The 18,228-nt window shown below is 38.0% G+C and overlaps 1 protein-coding gene across 3 annotated transcripts in view; it reads left to right on the forward strand.

Moving 5' to 3' along the window:
- Nucleotides 1-18,228, forward strand: part of ZFHX4 (zinc finger homeobox 4) — a 146,889-nt gene that overhangs the window by 114,419 nt on the left and 14,242 nt on the right. For 2 of the 3 annotated variants that reach the window (XM_085314305.1, XM_085314306.1), the window contains exons 5-8: nucleotides 8,465-8,581; nucleotides 14,738-14,871; nucleotides 15,025-15,225; nucleotides 17,694-17,811. In XM_085314305.1, coding sequence (XP_085170431.1) covers nucleotides 8,465-8,581; nucleotides 14,738-14,871; nucleotides 15,025-15,225; nucleotides 17,694-17,811 — 570 coding nt within the window. The remainder of the gene's footprint in view (nucleotides 1-8,464; nucleotides 8,582-14,737; nucleotides 14,872-15,024; nucleotides 15,226-17,693; nucleotides 17,812-18,228) is intronic. The other variant, XM_085314308.1, reaches the window with a different exon arrangement.

Consider the following 18,228-nt stretch of genomic DNA (forward strand, 5'->3'; position numbering starts at 1 on the left):
AATAAGTAAATAAATACAAATGAGGTCACCATGTGCTATTCTTTTGCAGTGATGCAAGAAGCTTTAAAGCAAAACTAGGTGAACAGAAATACTTGACCTGGCACTGGGTGTCCTAGAAATAACTGGCATTTTTGAATTCAGAAATCTGAATGTGTAGTCAATCATCTACTCCGTACAGTATTTATGAATCATCCGTCATTGTACTATCTGAGAATTAATTTGATATTGCCCATTTTCAGAGCATGCGATATGAGTGGCTCCGACAGATTCAGCTGCAGACTGGAGTTTCAAGGCTCTAAATAATCAATAGTATAGTATCATTCCTAGCTGCAAACTATGCAGCAAAAAAAGATTAGTTTTAGGTGTTGAAGTACAGGACTAGAATAGGAAGGATCTCATAGGCTATTGTGGATGATGAGGACAAAACTGTCTCATCTTTTGGCTATGAATCCTAAACACACAAATGCTATGAGGGGAATCAAGAACATGCCACAGTACTGAATAATGCCTGAATAATGACCCAAAATTTTGAAGATTATCCAAATTATCCATATTGGGACTAGGAGGTAAGGAGGGAAGGAGACAGCAGGAGATAAGAGACAGCAGGGAGTCCGCAAGGTATTGCCCAGTTTTTACAGGACACTTCTGGATGAATTTGTGGTGCTGTGAAGATTCTTACACATCACTTAACCACTGTAATCTAGGTTGGAGGGGAAGATAAATTGTATTGTCTTTCCTAAAAAAAAAAAAAAAAAAAAAAAAAAAAAAAGTTAAAGAAACCAAAATTCTGAATTCTGAAGATTTCAGTGATACCTCCAAAAAACAAGCTTGTAAAAACTCCATGGACTGCTATATATGCCATGGAATATTTGTCAATCAGTTACAAAGGGGGGGGGGGAAACAGCAAAGTTCAATTTTAAAAAAAATTCAGAAAAACAGAAAAAGTATTTATATTCAGGAAAAATTGTATTCACTGCAAATAGACCACCCACTTCTGCCTGTGCCACTTAGTATCCAGAAGAGAGACTATTAAAACTGGAGGGATGTGGTTTAGCTACATGACAAGGCATAGTACAAGAATCTGTTCAGGCTAGAAAAAAAGTATCCTTAAAAATGGAAATACAGCTGAAGCAGTGTTAATGAAACTGAGCTAASAGTGTTGGCTAAGAGGAATACATTCATGAAGGTATATAGTTCAATAGGAATTGTAAAGGAACCTCAGAAGTAGAAAGCCTGCAGAAGAATATTTAGATTTGCTAGGTCACCAGAGAGTAAAGAGTCAATCCAAAATGATCAGGAGATGGCAAAGAAAATAAATTCTTTTACTCTAGTATTCTCAAAAGACAAAGGAGAAATATATGCACTAACAGAATTCTTTACAGATAATTTCAGAAATATGTTAATAGCGAGCCAAAAAGAGGTGAATAATTGAGAAAGCAAATCTGGAAGGTAAATGAGAAGGATTTCAGAGAGGAGCCCAAAAACTGAGTTGCTAATAAAATATGCAATTTAAATGACATATTTTTAAATGAACTGTTAATTAACATTGTGGACTTACTCTCTAAAGGAGTATTGTGGAAACTGTGAATGCAAGTGCCCCTTTCGCCACYCATATGAGCTATTGCAAACCTCAGCTGAAGCAAGAGGTAGCAAAAAGTACAAGAAATCGGGGACAGTAGAAGCATTTCTGTGTGAAGGGGTATTGAGAACACAGACTGAGCAGCAGTACAGAAAAGACAAGGCTGAACAAGAGGTGTACAAAAAACTGAATAATATTGTGAAGATCCAGTGTTTCTGTCTCCTCCTCAGCTGAGAATGAGCACGCAATAAACTGGTGAAGGTTGTGAGGAGACTTTCATTAACTTTCTGAGTCAGGCTCAGGTCAGGCTCTTAGACTCAGTTTCAACCACCTAACTTCTCGCATTTAACTGCAGTGCCAAAGTGAAAGTGTCTGCATCCTAAACACTAAACTTCACTTTAAAAATGTGCTGTTGTCAGGGAGGAATTAGACACCTTTACAGGCTGATTCAGCCTACCTAAAATGTGAGTTGGCTCCTGGAAGTACCTCTCTCTATGTATATTTACTAGGAAGGAAATTTAGAACGGTACCTAAAATTAGGCAGGGTAAATCCACACCAGCGTGTTGGACAAGAATTAACAATGAGATTTAATTTATTGTCTAAATAACCTTAATGGAAATATGTTAGTCTTCATGTCAGACAACACTAATGTTCTCCATAACCTGTGCTGATGGGAGAAACAGCAGGCTCTATGAACCATAATGTCAGCCAGAAGAAAAGTACTGATGAATTGGAAAAGTTAGACTATTCTCTATATAGATTCATGCTTCAATGCCTTTCTCGAGGTGGCCAAGTAAGAAAAGTATCCCTTTTTGCATAATAAATGATTAACTGTACGTCTCCAATCACATCTGGAAAACATTGTTGAGCTTCATTCTGAATAGCTGACATTCTCTGTTAATGGTTTTGTCAGCATATGCTCCTTTTGCCTCTTGCAAAATATTTGACAAAATACTAACGTAAAAATAAACAAGAAAAAGACAGAACAGATTTTCCAATTTTTTGATAAAGCAGTATGGCTCAGCATTAACTTACCAACAATTTTTTCCACATTTTACACCATTTTCACAGTAAAACACTTTTCCCAATTAACTCTGAGAAGATGGGAGGGAGACTGGAAAGCAGTCAATCCCAGCCAGCAACAAGAGAAAGGGAGAGTGTACGCAACAGCCAGGCTCAGGATACTCCACCCCTCTAAACTTCTGGAGAGAACATTCCCTTTGCTTCTCAAACAGCTTGAAGTGGACTGTGGTTGTATTAAAAAAAAGYAGAAAAAATAGATTAGAAGATAATAATAAWAAAAAAATGCTGGGCTGATTAGCTGGTGTTAGTGTGTCTTTTCTACCTTCCAGAAGCTAAAGAACAAGAAGAAGTAAGAGTAGATGAGAGCTTTCTCTCTCCAGCAGACAGAAGGGTGAGGCTGAGTGTGGCAAGTGGGGAATAGGGGCTGCTGGGTGGGGTGGGTGGATAAAGTGGGTGTGATCTGTGACACCCCTTGGTAGGGAGCCACCTCCCTGTTCAGCCAGCTTCGCAGCCAGCCTTCTCTGACACGCTCCTGTGTTTCAGCAAGAAGAAAATAAGCGCAGGATCACTTTAAAAATTCAAAWGAGGCACTAGAAAACAAAATGGTAGAATTTGATAGCAGTGCTAACTGCTGTTAGCACTTTCTAGTCAATATGACCATCATCACTCAATTACAGGCTTGTTTGTGGGAAGTTCGGCCTTCTAATAGCTATAGTTTTAAATATAACACAGCGATTAGAAACAGTTATTAACGGGTTGGTGCAGTTATTCCCCTTGAGTCCCCAAATGAGAAATTAGAAATCCTATTTGAAGATGAAATACGACCACTAGAGGATGCAGTCCAGATCCTGAATGAGTGCAGCATCCTGTTCCTAATGCGTGCTCTGCTAGACCAGCCAGAAAATCTAACAAATATTTTCTAGAATTAYTGTGTGAATAAATTGCAATCCAGAAGTCTGAAAGAGGCTGTATCAACTAAGCAGTGTAGCTAGGACAATCTAGAAGTAAATCCACGAGCCTTTCTTTTAATTACTCTTTTCTTCTCTCACATATTCTGTGAGTATTTTTCTTCATTTTATTTTTTTAGTTGTTGTTCTTGTTCCTACAATATCTGCCATCTGCCCATTGCTGCAATCCACCCTTCATTTATCTTTTGCTATTGGTTACCTTTTCATCCTGACAGTTGATCTCACTAAKCTATTCATTCCTCCAGGTGAACCTGGTATATACCTTCACTGAACATTTATGGGTACCTTTGATTCAGCCGTTTACTGAACATAATGAATAACAAGCCCCAATTATTTTTTTAAAAATCTCTCTCTCTCATTTCCTATTTATTTACTTACTACTTTAGTCAATTGATTTATTCTTTCCCTATCCATCCGGTCCTCAGCCACAAACACTTGCTTAATCTTGCTCTCTCCTTCATAACCACAATTACTCACCCACAACTAGTAGATCATCCTTGCTTAGGAAATTGGAAGGGGCAAAAGGGATACCTACATATATATCTATGTATATATCTCTCTATATATGTACATATATCTTCAGAACTAAAACAGGAACTGCTGGCAGTTGATTGATATATCAGTGATGTAAAAAGAAACAAACAAAAAACCCTCCACCCTTGAAAATATGTTCTTAAGGTAGGCTAGGAGACAGACTCCCCATGCTGCTCATCAATAGGGAAACTTCTCTGCTAGAACAGAGGAAAATGTGACTGATATGCCTCCTTGACTATCTGTATGCCTTTAGATTAAAAAGGAGAAGATTGAGTCAACTTTGCCATGTCTTGTTTTAACTGCTGAGTATTTTATTCCAAAAAGTAGTATTTGTTTCTCTACCCCATCCCTTGGCTGTGTTGGCTATGTTCCTTTATTTGCATCTGAGCAAGTCAAGCTTTTCTAATCTCCATATGAATATTCATCTCGTTTTGCTGCTATGTATATGTGCCATTCAGCTTTGTCTGGCTGAGGCCTAGACTTTGCAATTGAAATCCTCAGGCAACTTGACTTCAGTGGACTGAGAAAGGTCATTAGGATCTTCCTTCATAAAACTGGTATTGAATTGGGGCCCAAGAGTGTAGAGGAACAGTTTAAAGTGTATGACATAGAATATATAATATGCAGTATCACCCGATTAATGTTACCTGTGAAGTTTAGCTTTTCCATTTTGCCTTGTTTTACAGTTTCAGTGCAGTTAACCTCATTTTTGTGTCTAATTCTAAGTCGGTTGTGAGGAAAAAAGTTGATAATGGCTAAACTCAAGAGAGCCAACATCAAAAGAAGTTTTCAACATTTAGGCAAAATAAAACCAGGTGTGAATAAAATATCATATTGCAATAGTAAGTGTTATTAAAGCCATTAAAGTATGTTTGAATCCGGTGTTCTATTCATTTTCAAAGCTGACATTTGTAAATGTATATAGGCAGGACTCTYGTAAATTTAAAACAGAGCATTAGGACTTGTTCTGGAATCTGCAGCACCATCGTATCGTATTTTGTTGATTTTTTGTCTTTGAGCAGGAGCCGTCACCATTTTATAACTGAATAGTATCYGTGTTAGTTAGCATACTAAGTGAGAACCAAAAAGTCACTAAAAAGAGACACGAGTGGTAACTTTGCACTGTCTTTGATAGCACACTTCATTAGATAGCCYTGATATTTATTCTAGCAAATAGTCTTAGGGATTTTTTTGTAAATTTACTGTCTTTACGTTTGGGCTGTTGAATTTCTGTCCTGTCCCCTTTGAGAAGTGTGGCAACAGTGTGAATCTTAGAAGGGCCTACTGCAGCTTTGAAGGAAAATATGAGAAGTTGTATTATCATTTTTGCCTATGAATTTATTTCTGAAGTGAATGCCATACATATTTCTGGAATGAATGCCAAATGTATTTTCTAGAAGTGAGCGCCATTGAAAGCCAAGGCACGCAATTTATACTGTGCATAATAATGATATTAATTTTTATGGTGTGTATAAGTTACATTTTGATTAGTTTTTTGCATGATTAAAAATTTGCAAAGCCTTTACGGCCCCCAGGAGCCTACCTGTAATAAACAACTCTCACCTTCCAAACCATAAAACCGGGCTGCAGTACTTGAACATTAGAGCTAATTGCCTTGCTACATCAAAGGGAGCACCACAAGACGGAGAAAAATCGCAGAAGGGGGGCAGTTTCACCTCGAGAGGTTACGTGTTTGTGGCTTGGTGGAGCCCTGTAAAGTTATGGCCTCAGAACTGCTGTTTGCGATTAAGTTGATGGGGAAAGTCTATCCCGCAATCTCTCCCGGCTGCTGACACAGAGTCTTTGTTCACATTCAGATTTCTCAAACTGTTGCCAGGGTCAGGCTGAGGTCAGACACCACGATGATGTATAGGAGAACATGTCTGGGAATTTCTCTCACACTTAAAACACATACCAGAAAAACAGGAGAGCACCCTGCAAAAATTGTCTGATGAGACCCAGATGATACTGTAGCTTTTCTTTTAGTACCTTCATAATTTTCTTTCTCTTTTCCTGACACACACACAATGTTTTATTAATGTGTGCCACGATAGCCCTTACAATTTTATGTCCCCTCAAGATAAGGACACTCAGTAGCACTTTGACACTTCATTTTCCAGCCCAGGGGGATTGGGCCAGTAAATCTAGCGAAAGAAGCAACGCGCCCGCTCCCAAGGATGAGCCGAAAAGGAACTGCCCCGGGCTGTGTCAGGCCACGGGGCCGACACTGGATGTGAGCCTCATGTGCGCGCGCCTGGCGTTCACACAGCCCGATCCCGTCGTGATCAGAGGCTCGCAGCATCCCAAACTGTGCTCCCCTGCCACCCTTACAAACGCTGCCGCGCTCCCCGCGGTGCCTGCGGCGCCGCCCGTGTTTGGTTAGCGGTCGGCGTGGGAGGGGGCAGGCGGCCACGGAAACTGCACCGCGTGTTTTGATGCAATTTGTTTTTWTATATATATATATATATRTGTGTATATGCATACAGGTAGATATCTATATCTGTATGTGTATTTACAGTTCTTTTTAAAAGAGGGGACCAGCTTTCTCCCCGCGTGGCRCAGGAGCCGCGACACCCGAGTTTGCTCGTCGCCCTGTTGTTTTGGGGATGTCAGCGCGAAGCGCGTTGATCTGCGCTCGCGGAGCTCCTTCGCCTCGGTTCGCCTCGGTTCCGTTCCCGGAATCGCTGCTGCGTGTTTTCTTTTTTTTCTTTTCTTTTTTTTTTTNTTTGCCCAGGCATACAGTTTCAGTGCATGGCTGGCAAGCACGGCACTAAGTAGCAATTTTTTTGTGCTCAGCTGCTACATATGACAGAGGATATTCTCAAAATGATTTTCAAAGGATGGAAGTAGACTGACTATTAATATTTGGACTGGCCTTTTTGTTTTCTTTTTTTTCTTTTCTTTTTTTTTTTTTTTTTTTCCGGTTTACGAAAGGTTTTGCAGAGAGCTGAGAATCGGGTAGGCTCACCGCATCGATCGGAGGGTTGTTTGCCCAGGCATACAGTTTCAGTGCATGGCTGGCAAGCACGGCACTAAGTAGCAATTTTTTTGTGCTCAGCTGCTACATATGACAGAGGATATTTCATTCGGCTGTCAGAATGTTATTAATAAAACATGGGGTGGGAAGAGGGCCACTATTTCCCCTTTCAATCACTATAGCATTTACAATGAAAATTTTATGCAGTGTGTAATTTTCAGTTAATGCTTGACACTTAAAATGTCGGTAGCTGCATTTTGTATGGTTCCTGAAGGGTTAATTGTATCATGTTCCCTGCATAAAAGCTCTGCTTATCAAAAGTGAATAGAAGAGTGTATGCAAATGTGTGTCTGTGACCTTTTGCCTTTCCAGGGTTAATTTATATGGTCATTAAAGATTTTATGAAATTGAGCAGCCTGGTGCTTTGAATCCCATTTTACCTTCACCTCCTAATTTATATAATTCCTACCTGAACTGGGAAATATGATTTTTATTTTTTGTGCTGCAATGAAAACAGCATGCTGTGCTGTAGGGAGTTGCAAGTCTGGTTATCTGGCATTACTCAGATTGCTAAAAATTCATTAAAATGTGACATCAGCACAGTGAGAGACAAATGATCACAGGATGAAAAGGAACAGTGGGCCTTTCACGGATTAGTGCTACACAGCCCCAGCATAGAAGCTAACTGCATAAACAGATTAATCCACCAGTAGCAGCGTAGCTAAGATTTACAGAATAATTAAATAGGGTTGAGTTACTGTGAAGATTTCCATGTAATCTAGCTGGTGTGAACACGTAAGTGAGGTGTGGGTAATGCTGCTTCCTAGGAAGCTGTATACCAAGTTGTATCGTTTATCCTGAATAGCTCCCCCTGGAGACAGAATTTGAGACTTCTCTAGCAAAGCCAGAGGTTTATATTTAATACAGTACCTAATACCTAATACTTACTTACTGCAATTAGCAGGATGCTGCTACACTAATAGGATTTATRCTGGAATTCCTTTTCCCCCCTTTTTTGGCTCTAAGATACATTTTTACATGTGCTTGCTTTTGCTCAAGTCTGTATGRTGTGTGCGTGCGTGTGTTTTTCAACACAAATCACTTCTAGCCAAAGCAYGTGAAATGACAAGTCTTAAATCTCTCGCACTGTGAATGGTGGATCTTCTGATAAAGACGTGTTTAGAATTTCTGAGTAGATTTTGAAATATTGCAAGTTTTTCGTAATTAATGTCCAGTCTCTTTCAAGTACTGTTCTTTGCCGTTTCCTTTTCTTCCCCTCCTCCCTTTTGGACACCCTCTTGTAATGCTGGTCTTATTAAAAGAAAATTTTAAATTGCTGTTAAACAGTCACTAAGTTAGATCTTTTCTGTGCTTATCCACAGAAGAACAAGGTGAAGATACAGAAGGGTCTGCTAAAAGTACATCAGTGGCTGTTGCTGATGATAAAGAATCAAGTGAGAGAGACAATAGTGAAGTCAAAAAATCTAGTAAAGACTCTGGTAAGATGCTAGAATTTTGTCTTTCTTCTTTTTTTAACTTATTAAATGCTCTTTCATTTTAAACTGTCTGGACATTCCCACTACTATTCATTGCATGTGCATTTTGCATGTGATTTCTATCAGTAGCCTCCCATTGACCTATTTTTAATCATAACCATCTGACAGGATAGATGCGGATAAGTTGAAGAATATTACAGGACGACCAGTGAGATTATTTTTTAATCAAATCAGTTTGTGTGCTTGTAATTTTTTAAGCGCCTTTCATTAATCTTAGCCGTACTTGTGATTCCTCTGATGGCATATTAATTTTTCATAAGCATAGGATTAGGTACCACTTGAATTTTTTTCTTCAATCAAATTTTGCCCCCCTTGTAACCTAAAGAATGTGGATTTTTTTGTTATTATTATTTTTTGCTCTTGCTCTCTGATCGGTTACTTTCAAGAATCTGGCCTCTTCCTGAGCATTTATTTGAGGCATTTTGAAAAAAATACACAAAATCCAGTGAAAAAGTTTACAGATGATTCAGCCTAAGAAAGAGGAAATATCATTGAAAACGGATTAGGGGTTGGGTAATTTTGAGCTCCTGGAATAGACAAAGCCCAGTAATGAAAGCTACTGTCTTTGAAAACAAAACCCCTATGTCATGACATTTACTTGTGCACAAACAAACCGAGGGCCAGCATCTGGTGTAGATACCCAAGGCTTTTTCTGTGTTTGATTTGGCAAATATGTGACTTCATCCATGCTTTTTATGTATGAGATGGAAATCTATGGTCACAATGAATATTACATTGGCTACTTTTGCCGCACGCTATACCTAGTTACATTATGTTGAATTCACTGAAGCAGAAGAAGTGCTGAAACAGGTTGAAGCCTATTAGTTTCAGGTAGTCATATATCTTTTCCTTGTATCCCAATGACAGCAGCATACAAAGGAGGTTGTATTCTCATATAGACATATAGTTGTAGAGAAAATATCATTTTACATGCCAGTTTATTTACACTCAGATTCTCCCGTATTGTAATTTGCTCTATACATAATAAACATTTTTGGATTTATTTCAAAAACAAATTATGGATGGCCCTTTCCATGCCAGATTAATTCAGAAGACTGATTTAAGGCTTAGAGCTTGCTTTAAGTTTGCTTGTCAATGTGTTAAGGTCAGTATCTATCACAGCTTAGAACTCCAGCTGCTCTTCAGTTGCTTTATTTTTTGAGATCAAGAGACTGAAGAAAGGCTGATGATGACGAGGATGATACTGAGCAAGAAATTGTGTTGTGGTTTAAAATATATATCCCCCTTGGCTGGCTCTTCAACTTGGAAAGAGCTGTCTGCAGCACAGTAAAGCCGTGCTCCAAAGCTGACATAGGTCCTCCTGCGCTTTCTCATCAGTGGGCTGTCCTGGAAACTCATGAAGAGAGAGGTGACAGCCACCGGGAGCCTGTGTTTCCCACCATGGACTCTGCCTAGGAAAAATGCAAAGCACTTCAGGGAGTTTATTAGCCCCCCCCCCCTTTTTTTTTAGGCAAATCCATTTAAAATTGTTCAAGAAAGAAGAAGATGTTAACATTTCAGCAGAAAAAAAAAAGATGGAATCTAGAAAAAATACTGAAGGGGAATTCTCAGAATTCCATCAGGATTAGCTGCTCATAAGGGCCAAGTTTAATTAGGACAGACCTATATCCAGAGGCCTACTGGGTGCACTACAGAAAAAAAGCAGCATAATTGTTCTGCATTCCCGTGCCAGCAATTACACAAATAACTTTGCAGTTGGATTCATGCAAAAACAAAGGCTGAAATACATGATTGCCTTTGTGCCTTACAGAAAATAGATTGCGCAGTAAAATTCTAAACCTTTTAGATACTTTTATTTTCCTATTCTAAATTAATTCTATATATGTAACATTCAGACCATCATCTTAATTTTCACTCAGCTGACAAGTATTTCTAATGACTGCATAACTGTGTATGTATAATTGAATGTTAATTTGGGTTTTCTTACGAACTGAATGTTGCAAGTCTTGCCAAAGAAATCTCAGGAAAACCAATAAATTAATCACAATACTAACAAGTTAAACAGGAAAGTGGTGTGACCTCTCTTTAGCATAGAATCTATTAGACGAGAAAGGATTAACATGTATTTAGTAACAGAATGTTTATGTAAGCTGTTGTGCTGTATTGCTTACCTTATCTCGAGGAGTAGAGCTTTCAAAATGAGACTTGGCAATATGCAAGTTATATTTGTTGAATATTCATTCAGAATAGAAAAGCCTACTAATGCCTCATTTATATTGTCATTTAAATCTTGTGCCACTTTAGATTAATTATAATCCAAATTACAGCTCTATGCAGTGCAAGAATTAATATGGAATTTATCCAGATTAATACATTTGCATTGAAAATGTAATATGTCTCTGCCATGGCTATGGGGAGCACTTTTTAATAAGGTAGTAAACATGAGGAAGGATGGAAATTAACCTTCATTATTGCAATGAAAATTATCCTTTCATTCTACTCTAATTAGAAAGAATACTCTTCCAGTAATTATAATTTTAGAATTATTTTTGAGGCTGAATAACATCATCTGATGTGTCAGAAGTCTTAAATTATGCAATCTTTATCAAATACATAGATTCATAAATAACAAAATAGTATTTTGATTATAGGTGTTCCAGGATTTTATTTCACTGGCATACATATTTTATTAGCTTTTTCCTTGTTAGTAACAGAAACAGTTTTATTTTATTTTKGAGTTCCAGAACTGTTAAGAAGGTGATGGCATCTGAATTCCAGTGAATTATGTCATTTTTGTATTAGCGCCCTTACACAAGTTCTATAATTCTGTAACTGACAGGTAATCATTGACTAGTCTATTTCATGGCGCTTATTTATAATTAAACTTAGTTTTTGTGTTAAATGCACTGAAATTACATTATTCAGCTAAAATAATGCCGTGCACTTTGCTTAGTAAAATGAATTACGGTTTGCGTTTCACAATTGGGGAGAAAGCAACACATAGCTTGTGTCAAGAATAAAAAGCATGTATTTAAAGCACAAATAACAACTGCATTTAGTGTTTTTTCTACAGCTGCATGTTAGGAATAGTGTGCCGGTGGAATATCCAGCTGTGAAAGCAGTACAGCATTGCGTGCTTGGGACCTTAACATGTTCTCTCCTCCTCCCCAGCCCYTTCAATACCATGTCCGCAAGACCCTAACTTTGTTCAGCCTCCTTGCAGGAAACTTGTTAAAACAGGGAATTCAGCTCAGAAAGCAGAAAGTAGAGGCAGCGGGCTGTRATAGCGAGGCCGTTCGACTATCCCCGCAGCGGCTCCTCCTTCGGTTTTGGCACGCGTGCTTCCGGAGAGCGAAGACCTGCTGCGGAGTGCTGCGGCTGCTGGGATTTGGGGGTGCTGGGGCCGCGCTTCGGGCAGGGGCAGGCGGCTCCCCGGGGGCCGGGCTGAAGGACCGGGTCCCCGTCGCGCAGGGCTCGGTCGCAGCCTCCGGTGCTTTAGGCCCGGTGCAGGCTTGGTCGTTTGAAAAGCACCTGGGGTTGAACGAATCCAGAACAACCCAAGCATCAAGGCCTTTGTAAATTCCAATAATTTATATAAATATCATAGTAAACATAAAAAAAGCCGTGCTTTGTTTCGCGTTTATTGACCCAGCCTAGTGTTTTATAACTCCAAGGTTTTATTATATTAACCGCAAAAGAAAATTTAACCAAAAATTTGCTTGATTTTATAGAATCAAGAACTATGAGTTTCACGATTATTATTGGCCCTTTGAAATAATTAAGTTACCGTGTCCTCTGTTGGGAAACGATGTCTAACCTTAGCTTTGTGCGTGCCCAGGCACACACGGAGTGCACCCTAAGCTAAAATTCACCAGCAGTTACATACCAATGCCCAAAGATGATTAAATACACTTTCTTGGAGTAGAATTTGGATCCCAAATGGTGAGAACAGCCTAGCCTGGTGAGGGAAGGAGAAGGAGGGATTATTTTATTTTGATTTTTAAATTCAGCTTGCTGTGTAGCAGTGTCAGTTTACACCAGCTGTGATTCTGGCCCAGTTGTCTTTAAAAAGGAACATTTTAAAACTGACATATGATAAAGGTAAGAGACGGTGGTCGACTGTTGGACACTTTTGACAGCTGGAGATGAAGACAGGTTAATAATTTGAACCTATCCTTCTAAAACCTGAAAAGGAATATTTCTCTGTTCATATAGTTTGTCACTTTTTTACTTCTCATAATTCTCACAGTTAAGTCACTTAAATAATAACTATATATTGATAGGCCAGAGAGTACTGTAATATCATGAAGCAGACTGAGTAATAAAATGGTGGCATATGTTACTGTATCGTATATTTTATGCCTTCAAGCATCACCAATCCTTCAGCTCTTAGGCATCGCTCTTATGAGCAACCTATTTGAGGCCTCCAAGATCAGTTCCTCAGGGTGTAAAAATTCAGTGGGGCTCCAGAAGGCAGCTTGTTCGGATAATAAACTGATGTTGACAAATTGGTCATTAAAAGTAGGAAAATATGGCAGGAATAAAATTTAATTTGAGCAAGAACATGTTGGAATTACTAGTCTAAATTACACCAAAAGAAATAATTATCACCTTAGGAATGAAAAACAATGTGTGGGGAAATCACCATCAATATATAAGTAATAAAATATGCTTTTTTTTAAATACCCTTCAGAATGTCTCTATATGATTCAGCTTTCAATTGTTTATTATTATACTGTGAGGATTTGGTATTTACCTTGAAAGTGTCCCCCTATTTTGTTTTTCTCTAATGGTGTGCTGTTAATATCAAATACTTCACAAAGTCTATATGATAATAATTTTCAAAAGTTCTTGGTTTTGTCTACAGAAAAATGTAAGTATTTTCTTTGTTCATATTTACTTTGTTTCTGTAACATCCATGACCTTATTTTTAAATTAATCCTAGGTTATTTTGCAATGAGGTGCAATTTGCTCATTTATATGAACCTTATGTGGATTGAAAAAAATCAAGATAAATCTTCATGCACAGCATACAATCAGATTACCCCTGGACTATATATTTACGTTGGGTCTGATAGCAATCAATGGTTTAGCTTCATTGCATTTCAAGATGTATTTGCACCCAGTGTCCAGTGATAGTGTCCTCACCCTGGAAATAATTTAGTTGCAAATTGACTGGAAGATGGTGAAAATTGAAAGTTAAAATTAGAAATACTCATAATAAACAGCAGAAAAAAGGTCAGATGATGCCGCACTATGATGAGATTGGAATGGTTGGTAAATGAGGTTTTGTGTTTGTCGTGAGATGTATGTGACATGCCTACCCAATGCTCTTGTAATATCCAGCCTAGCAGAAGAGATTATCTGGCAAATTGACGCTGGAAAGAATTTTCTGATGGACTGGGAAATTAGAATTGCACTCTTTTCTTTGATGTGTGCAAGACTGGGCAGCGTTACACAGCTAGTTCAGGCATAATAGTAAATGTTGTATTTAATGCTTAATAGTAGAAGTATCTGTAGAAAACAATTATATTTTGGGTTTGATCACAAATGCTAGAATATAAAAATTCACAGTGTAAACATCTAAGGCGATCCCAAATGACTGATCTTTGTATATAATTAATATTAAGCTAGCTCTGAAATCCTGTTCTCCACAGTATTTCTTTTAAAGCCTCACTATATTTAGCTTCAGAATCGTAACCAGGCAGGAGTTATTAAAACAGCATAATAACCATATTGCTCAGACAGTTTAGGAAAGAGAGCAGGTAATTAAACATTAACAAATTAATTATTTTTGAAAACAGGATTTTTAAGCAAAACTGATTTGTTTTAGTGTAATACACAAATTTATACTGAGCTGCTAAAGAAAGCACATTATTGGTTAATATTTAAAGGCAACCTAGGATTATCTAAACAGTAGAGAAGAATCCATTTTAAAATGGATTTATAGAATCTCCATCAAGGAAAAAAGTGTATTTTCACCTTTGTACGTACCAGAGTTTGTTATATTTTTTTTTCTCAGACCTTATATAGGTATAAAAAAAGAGACAATAGAGTGCTTTGGAATCACAGTCTCTTTGCAAAACAGGATATTTTTAACTTTAAAATGTGTTCTTAAAAATTATGTTTTTGAAACAGGAATAGTCACACCAGAGAAGGAATCAAAAGTGAACACTGTGGTAGGGGCACAACAGCTTCTTCTGGCAAAAGAAGAGGATGGTGCAGCTAAAAAATCAAAGCCTCCAGAAGACAATAAATTTTGTCATGAGCAGGTAAAAGAAAATGTAACAGTTTAATTGTGTTCTAGAAGTCTTTCAAATTACTCAAGAATAAAGCAGAGATGATGAGCTATTAAAATAGCAATATCAGCAAGTTATTAAAAGCACGCTGACTAATACTCCGCATCTTAATTTGATGTTTTTCAGTTCTATCAATGTCCTTATTGTAACTACAATAGTAGGGACCCAAATCGTATCCAGATGCATGTCCTATCACAGCATTCAATGCAACCTGTTATCTGCTGCCCCCTCTGCCAGGATGTCCTCAGCAACAAAATGCACCTCCAGCTTCATTTGACCCACTTGCACAGTGTATCCCCTGACTGCGTGGAGAAACTGCTCATGACAGTAAGTGATCCAAATGCTGATGTGCATGCTACAGAAACGGGCTCAAACCTCTCGGCAATGTATTTGTTGTGACATAGTGTTCAGGTAGCCCGAGCAGGGGAGAGGGTCAGGACTCTCAAGTCTGTTCCTAGCTCATCCAGTGACTGATGTCCCTTGGGAAGATCACTGAGGATAGCTTTCAAAGATGGAGAAGACCTGCAGTTCCTCACTGACTTTAACCTTGGAAAAATCAAGCCTGACAGTGCCTCTGAGTGCACACCTGTAAATTGGGTCTAATAATATCCAATGCTCAGAGGTAATGTGACCCTTAACTTTCTGTTTGTAAAATAGCAGGGATTTCTCTAAGCAAAAAGTAGAAAAATTTCTGTTTTAAAGCTGAGCTGTACTTTCATTATGTTGTATGAAATTCACTATACAGTAATAGTGCTAATTGGAAGACACAAATTTGATATAGCATGGAATGTCATATTTCTTACTTTTGTCCACTGTGAAAGACCCTTCAGATTTTTCTTGAAAAAAGTATGAATAAGGAACAGAAAGACAAGTCCAAGAATAGGCAATAATCCAGCTAGGTCAGTTCTTTGGGATATGGCGTACCTGATTTCAGGTACATACCCTGCATCCAACAGGGATCTGAACTGGATTGCCTACAACTCACATGGATGTGATAACTAGCAAAATCTATTTGCTCCTGACTGATTTTCTGAGGTCTACGGCTCCTTATGCTGGGTACTGATGAGCAAACACAAAATTAGGATTCATAAAAACAGTTTAAAGATTTTTTTCTTCATTTCTTTCCTCCAGTTCTCTACTTTCTATAGCTCTTCCAGACTGGGTAATACTGGCTCACCACAAGGAAAATACAGTAGAAACTTAACTTTTTCAGACTCTTTTCAGAGACTTAAAAAAATGTGGAAAAAAGTCTCAGTACTGAGGTTTGTCAGCTTCTTCTCAAGTCCATGGTTCCTTAAATACTGATAATGGGGCAACTCTGAATTCTTTCTTCTCCTCTCCTCTCTTCTCCTCTCTGGATGCTGGGAGTTGTCTATTTCTGAGAGGAAAAAATTAATGTATGTGGCAGAAAAAGAGAGATAGGAGAACATAATCTACATCATTTGTGTCCTGGTTACCAAGATTAACATGCTTTTTCTATATCTCAACTCTCTGATGACAAAAAGAAATACGATTTATAGCAAAATTTTCTTCTGCAGAATAGTTTTAGTTACCTGGACCATTTTTAAAAAAGTCTTTCCCTCCCAAATAGAATCAGAGTCACTAGTCCTCTGAGAGGATGCTATCAATGCCAATGTTTGAATTTCATATGTGAGCCCAGGGCTTTTTAAAACATGGCTAGAATATTTCTTCCAATAGATAATTTATACATATATAATCCATCTATCTCTCTGTATACGTATCATTCTTATGTATCCTAATAATGATTCAAAATAATTTGTTAAAGTGTTAAAAAAGTTACACTTCACCAGATTACATTAGATGCTAAATGAAGAGTGTTCCGGCTCGTATCTAGTACTCTACGTAGCCTCTGCTATTAAAGTAAGATCACTAAAAACTTCTGTGGACATTCTTTTTACATTTATGTAAGGTAAGGGAGTATTATCTTATTTTTAGAGATGAGGAACTGCAACACAGCCTGAACTGATTTAGCCAAGATCATTTAAACAGTCTCTGACAGTGCAGGAGATTGAACCCAGTCCTACTAAGTCTCAGTCTGAACCCCCTAGAAAATGCTTCCTTTCAGGTATGAGTATGTCTTAAAGGTCTGAGCAGAAAAGAAGATATGGAGTGTTGAGCAGTGTTTATGTCAGCTTAATTTAACTAAATACTGTCAGGCACCTAGAACAGTACATCTTTTAAAGAGTTCTTTCTGTCCATAATTCAAAAGCATAGCACAATAGGTAAAGCAGTCTGAAGGAGATACTCATATAAGCAATTTAAGATGAGAAGGAGAAAAGAATCTTATTTTACATGAAAAAAATCTTATTTTAATGGGAAATTCTTTCAAAACTCATGAAAGGTCCATCATTTGCTTAAAAATAATACAGGTAAAACAAAGTGATTGCCTTGGTCAGGAACAGACCAATGACTGTCTGGACATTATCTTCATCTCTGGAGGATGTCTAAGGAGAATTCTCCTGAAATAACCAACAAACCTGACATAGCCAGGAAAACTTACTTTGTGGTGACATTGACTGTAATGAAATATTGAGTGTATGTAGTTCATATTGAGTGTATGTAGTGTAGCATCATCTTATTGTGGATCCAGCAAGGGACACCCAATGCTTTGATTGCTCTGTCAGAAAACTACTTTCAAGGACAGAATCAAGACCTTGACCTCGTCATGGCAGTCTTTGATCCAGATGTGGTGAATCTATTAAATTACATTTTAGTACAGCTACATAGTATTAAATAGTGTGATTCCTTCTGTAATAATACTCTGTTCTTCAAAGGTTCCTGTACCAGATGTCATGATGCCCAATAGTATGCTATTGCCAGCAGCTACTTCAGAGAAATCTGAACGTGACACACCTGCAACTATTACAACTGAGGGATCTGGAAAATATTCAGGTATGCAAGAAAAAACCCAGACATGCAAAAGACAGGTATAAATGATTTAGAAATAAACCACTTGTTTCTTTCTTGGAAAGTGAGTCCTTTTTGGTTTATGTATAGACAGACAGAAAATATTAATGAGCCTGAATTTGACTGGTTGCACACATGTAGAGCTACTAGGATGCAGCTTGTCTCATGTGCATGAGTACTTGGCTTGGGTGTGCCACACTAGTTGCTTGTAGTAAAGTTAAAAATCAGCATGCGATAGCACCTAGCCACTTTGAAGGTAGGACCTTCTTGTTTAAACAGCAAGTAAGATTCAGTCCTAAAAGACTGCAGGACTTTCACCAGCATCACTGGCAAATGATCCTGCCTGCATTTCCAGTAAATATGTTTAAAATAGTAAGTTTCTCATGCTGTATTCTGTGCTGA

Source organism: Rhea americana, unplaced genomic scaffold, assembly GCF_003343005.1.
Source record: "Rhea americana isolate MKP2758 unplaced genomic scaffold, rheAme1 scaffold_40, whole genome shotgun sequence".
Classification (NCBI taxonomy): Eukaryota; Metazoa; Chordata; class Aves; order Rheiformes; family Rheidae; genus Rhea; species Rhea americana.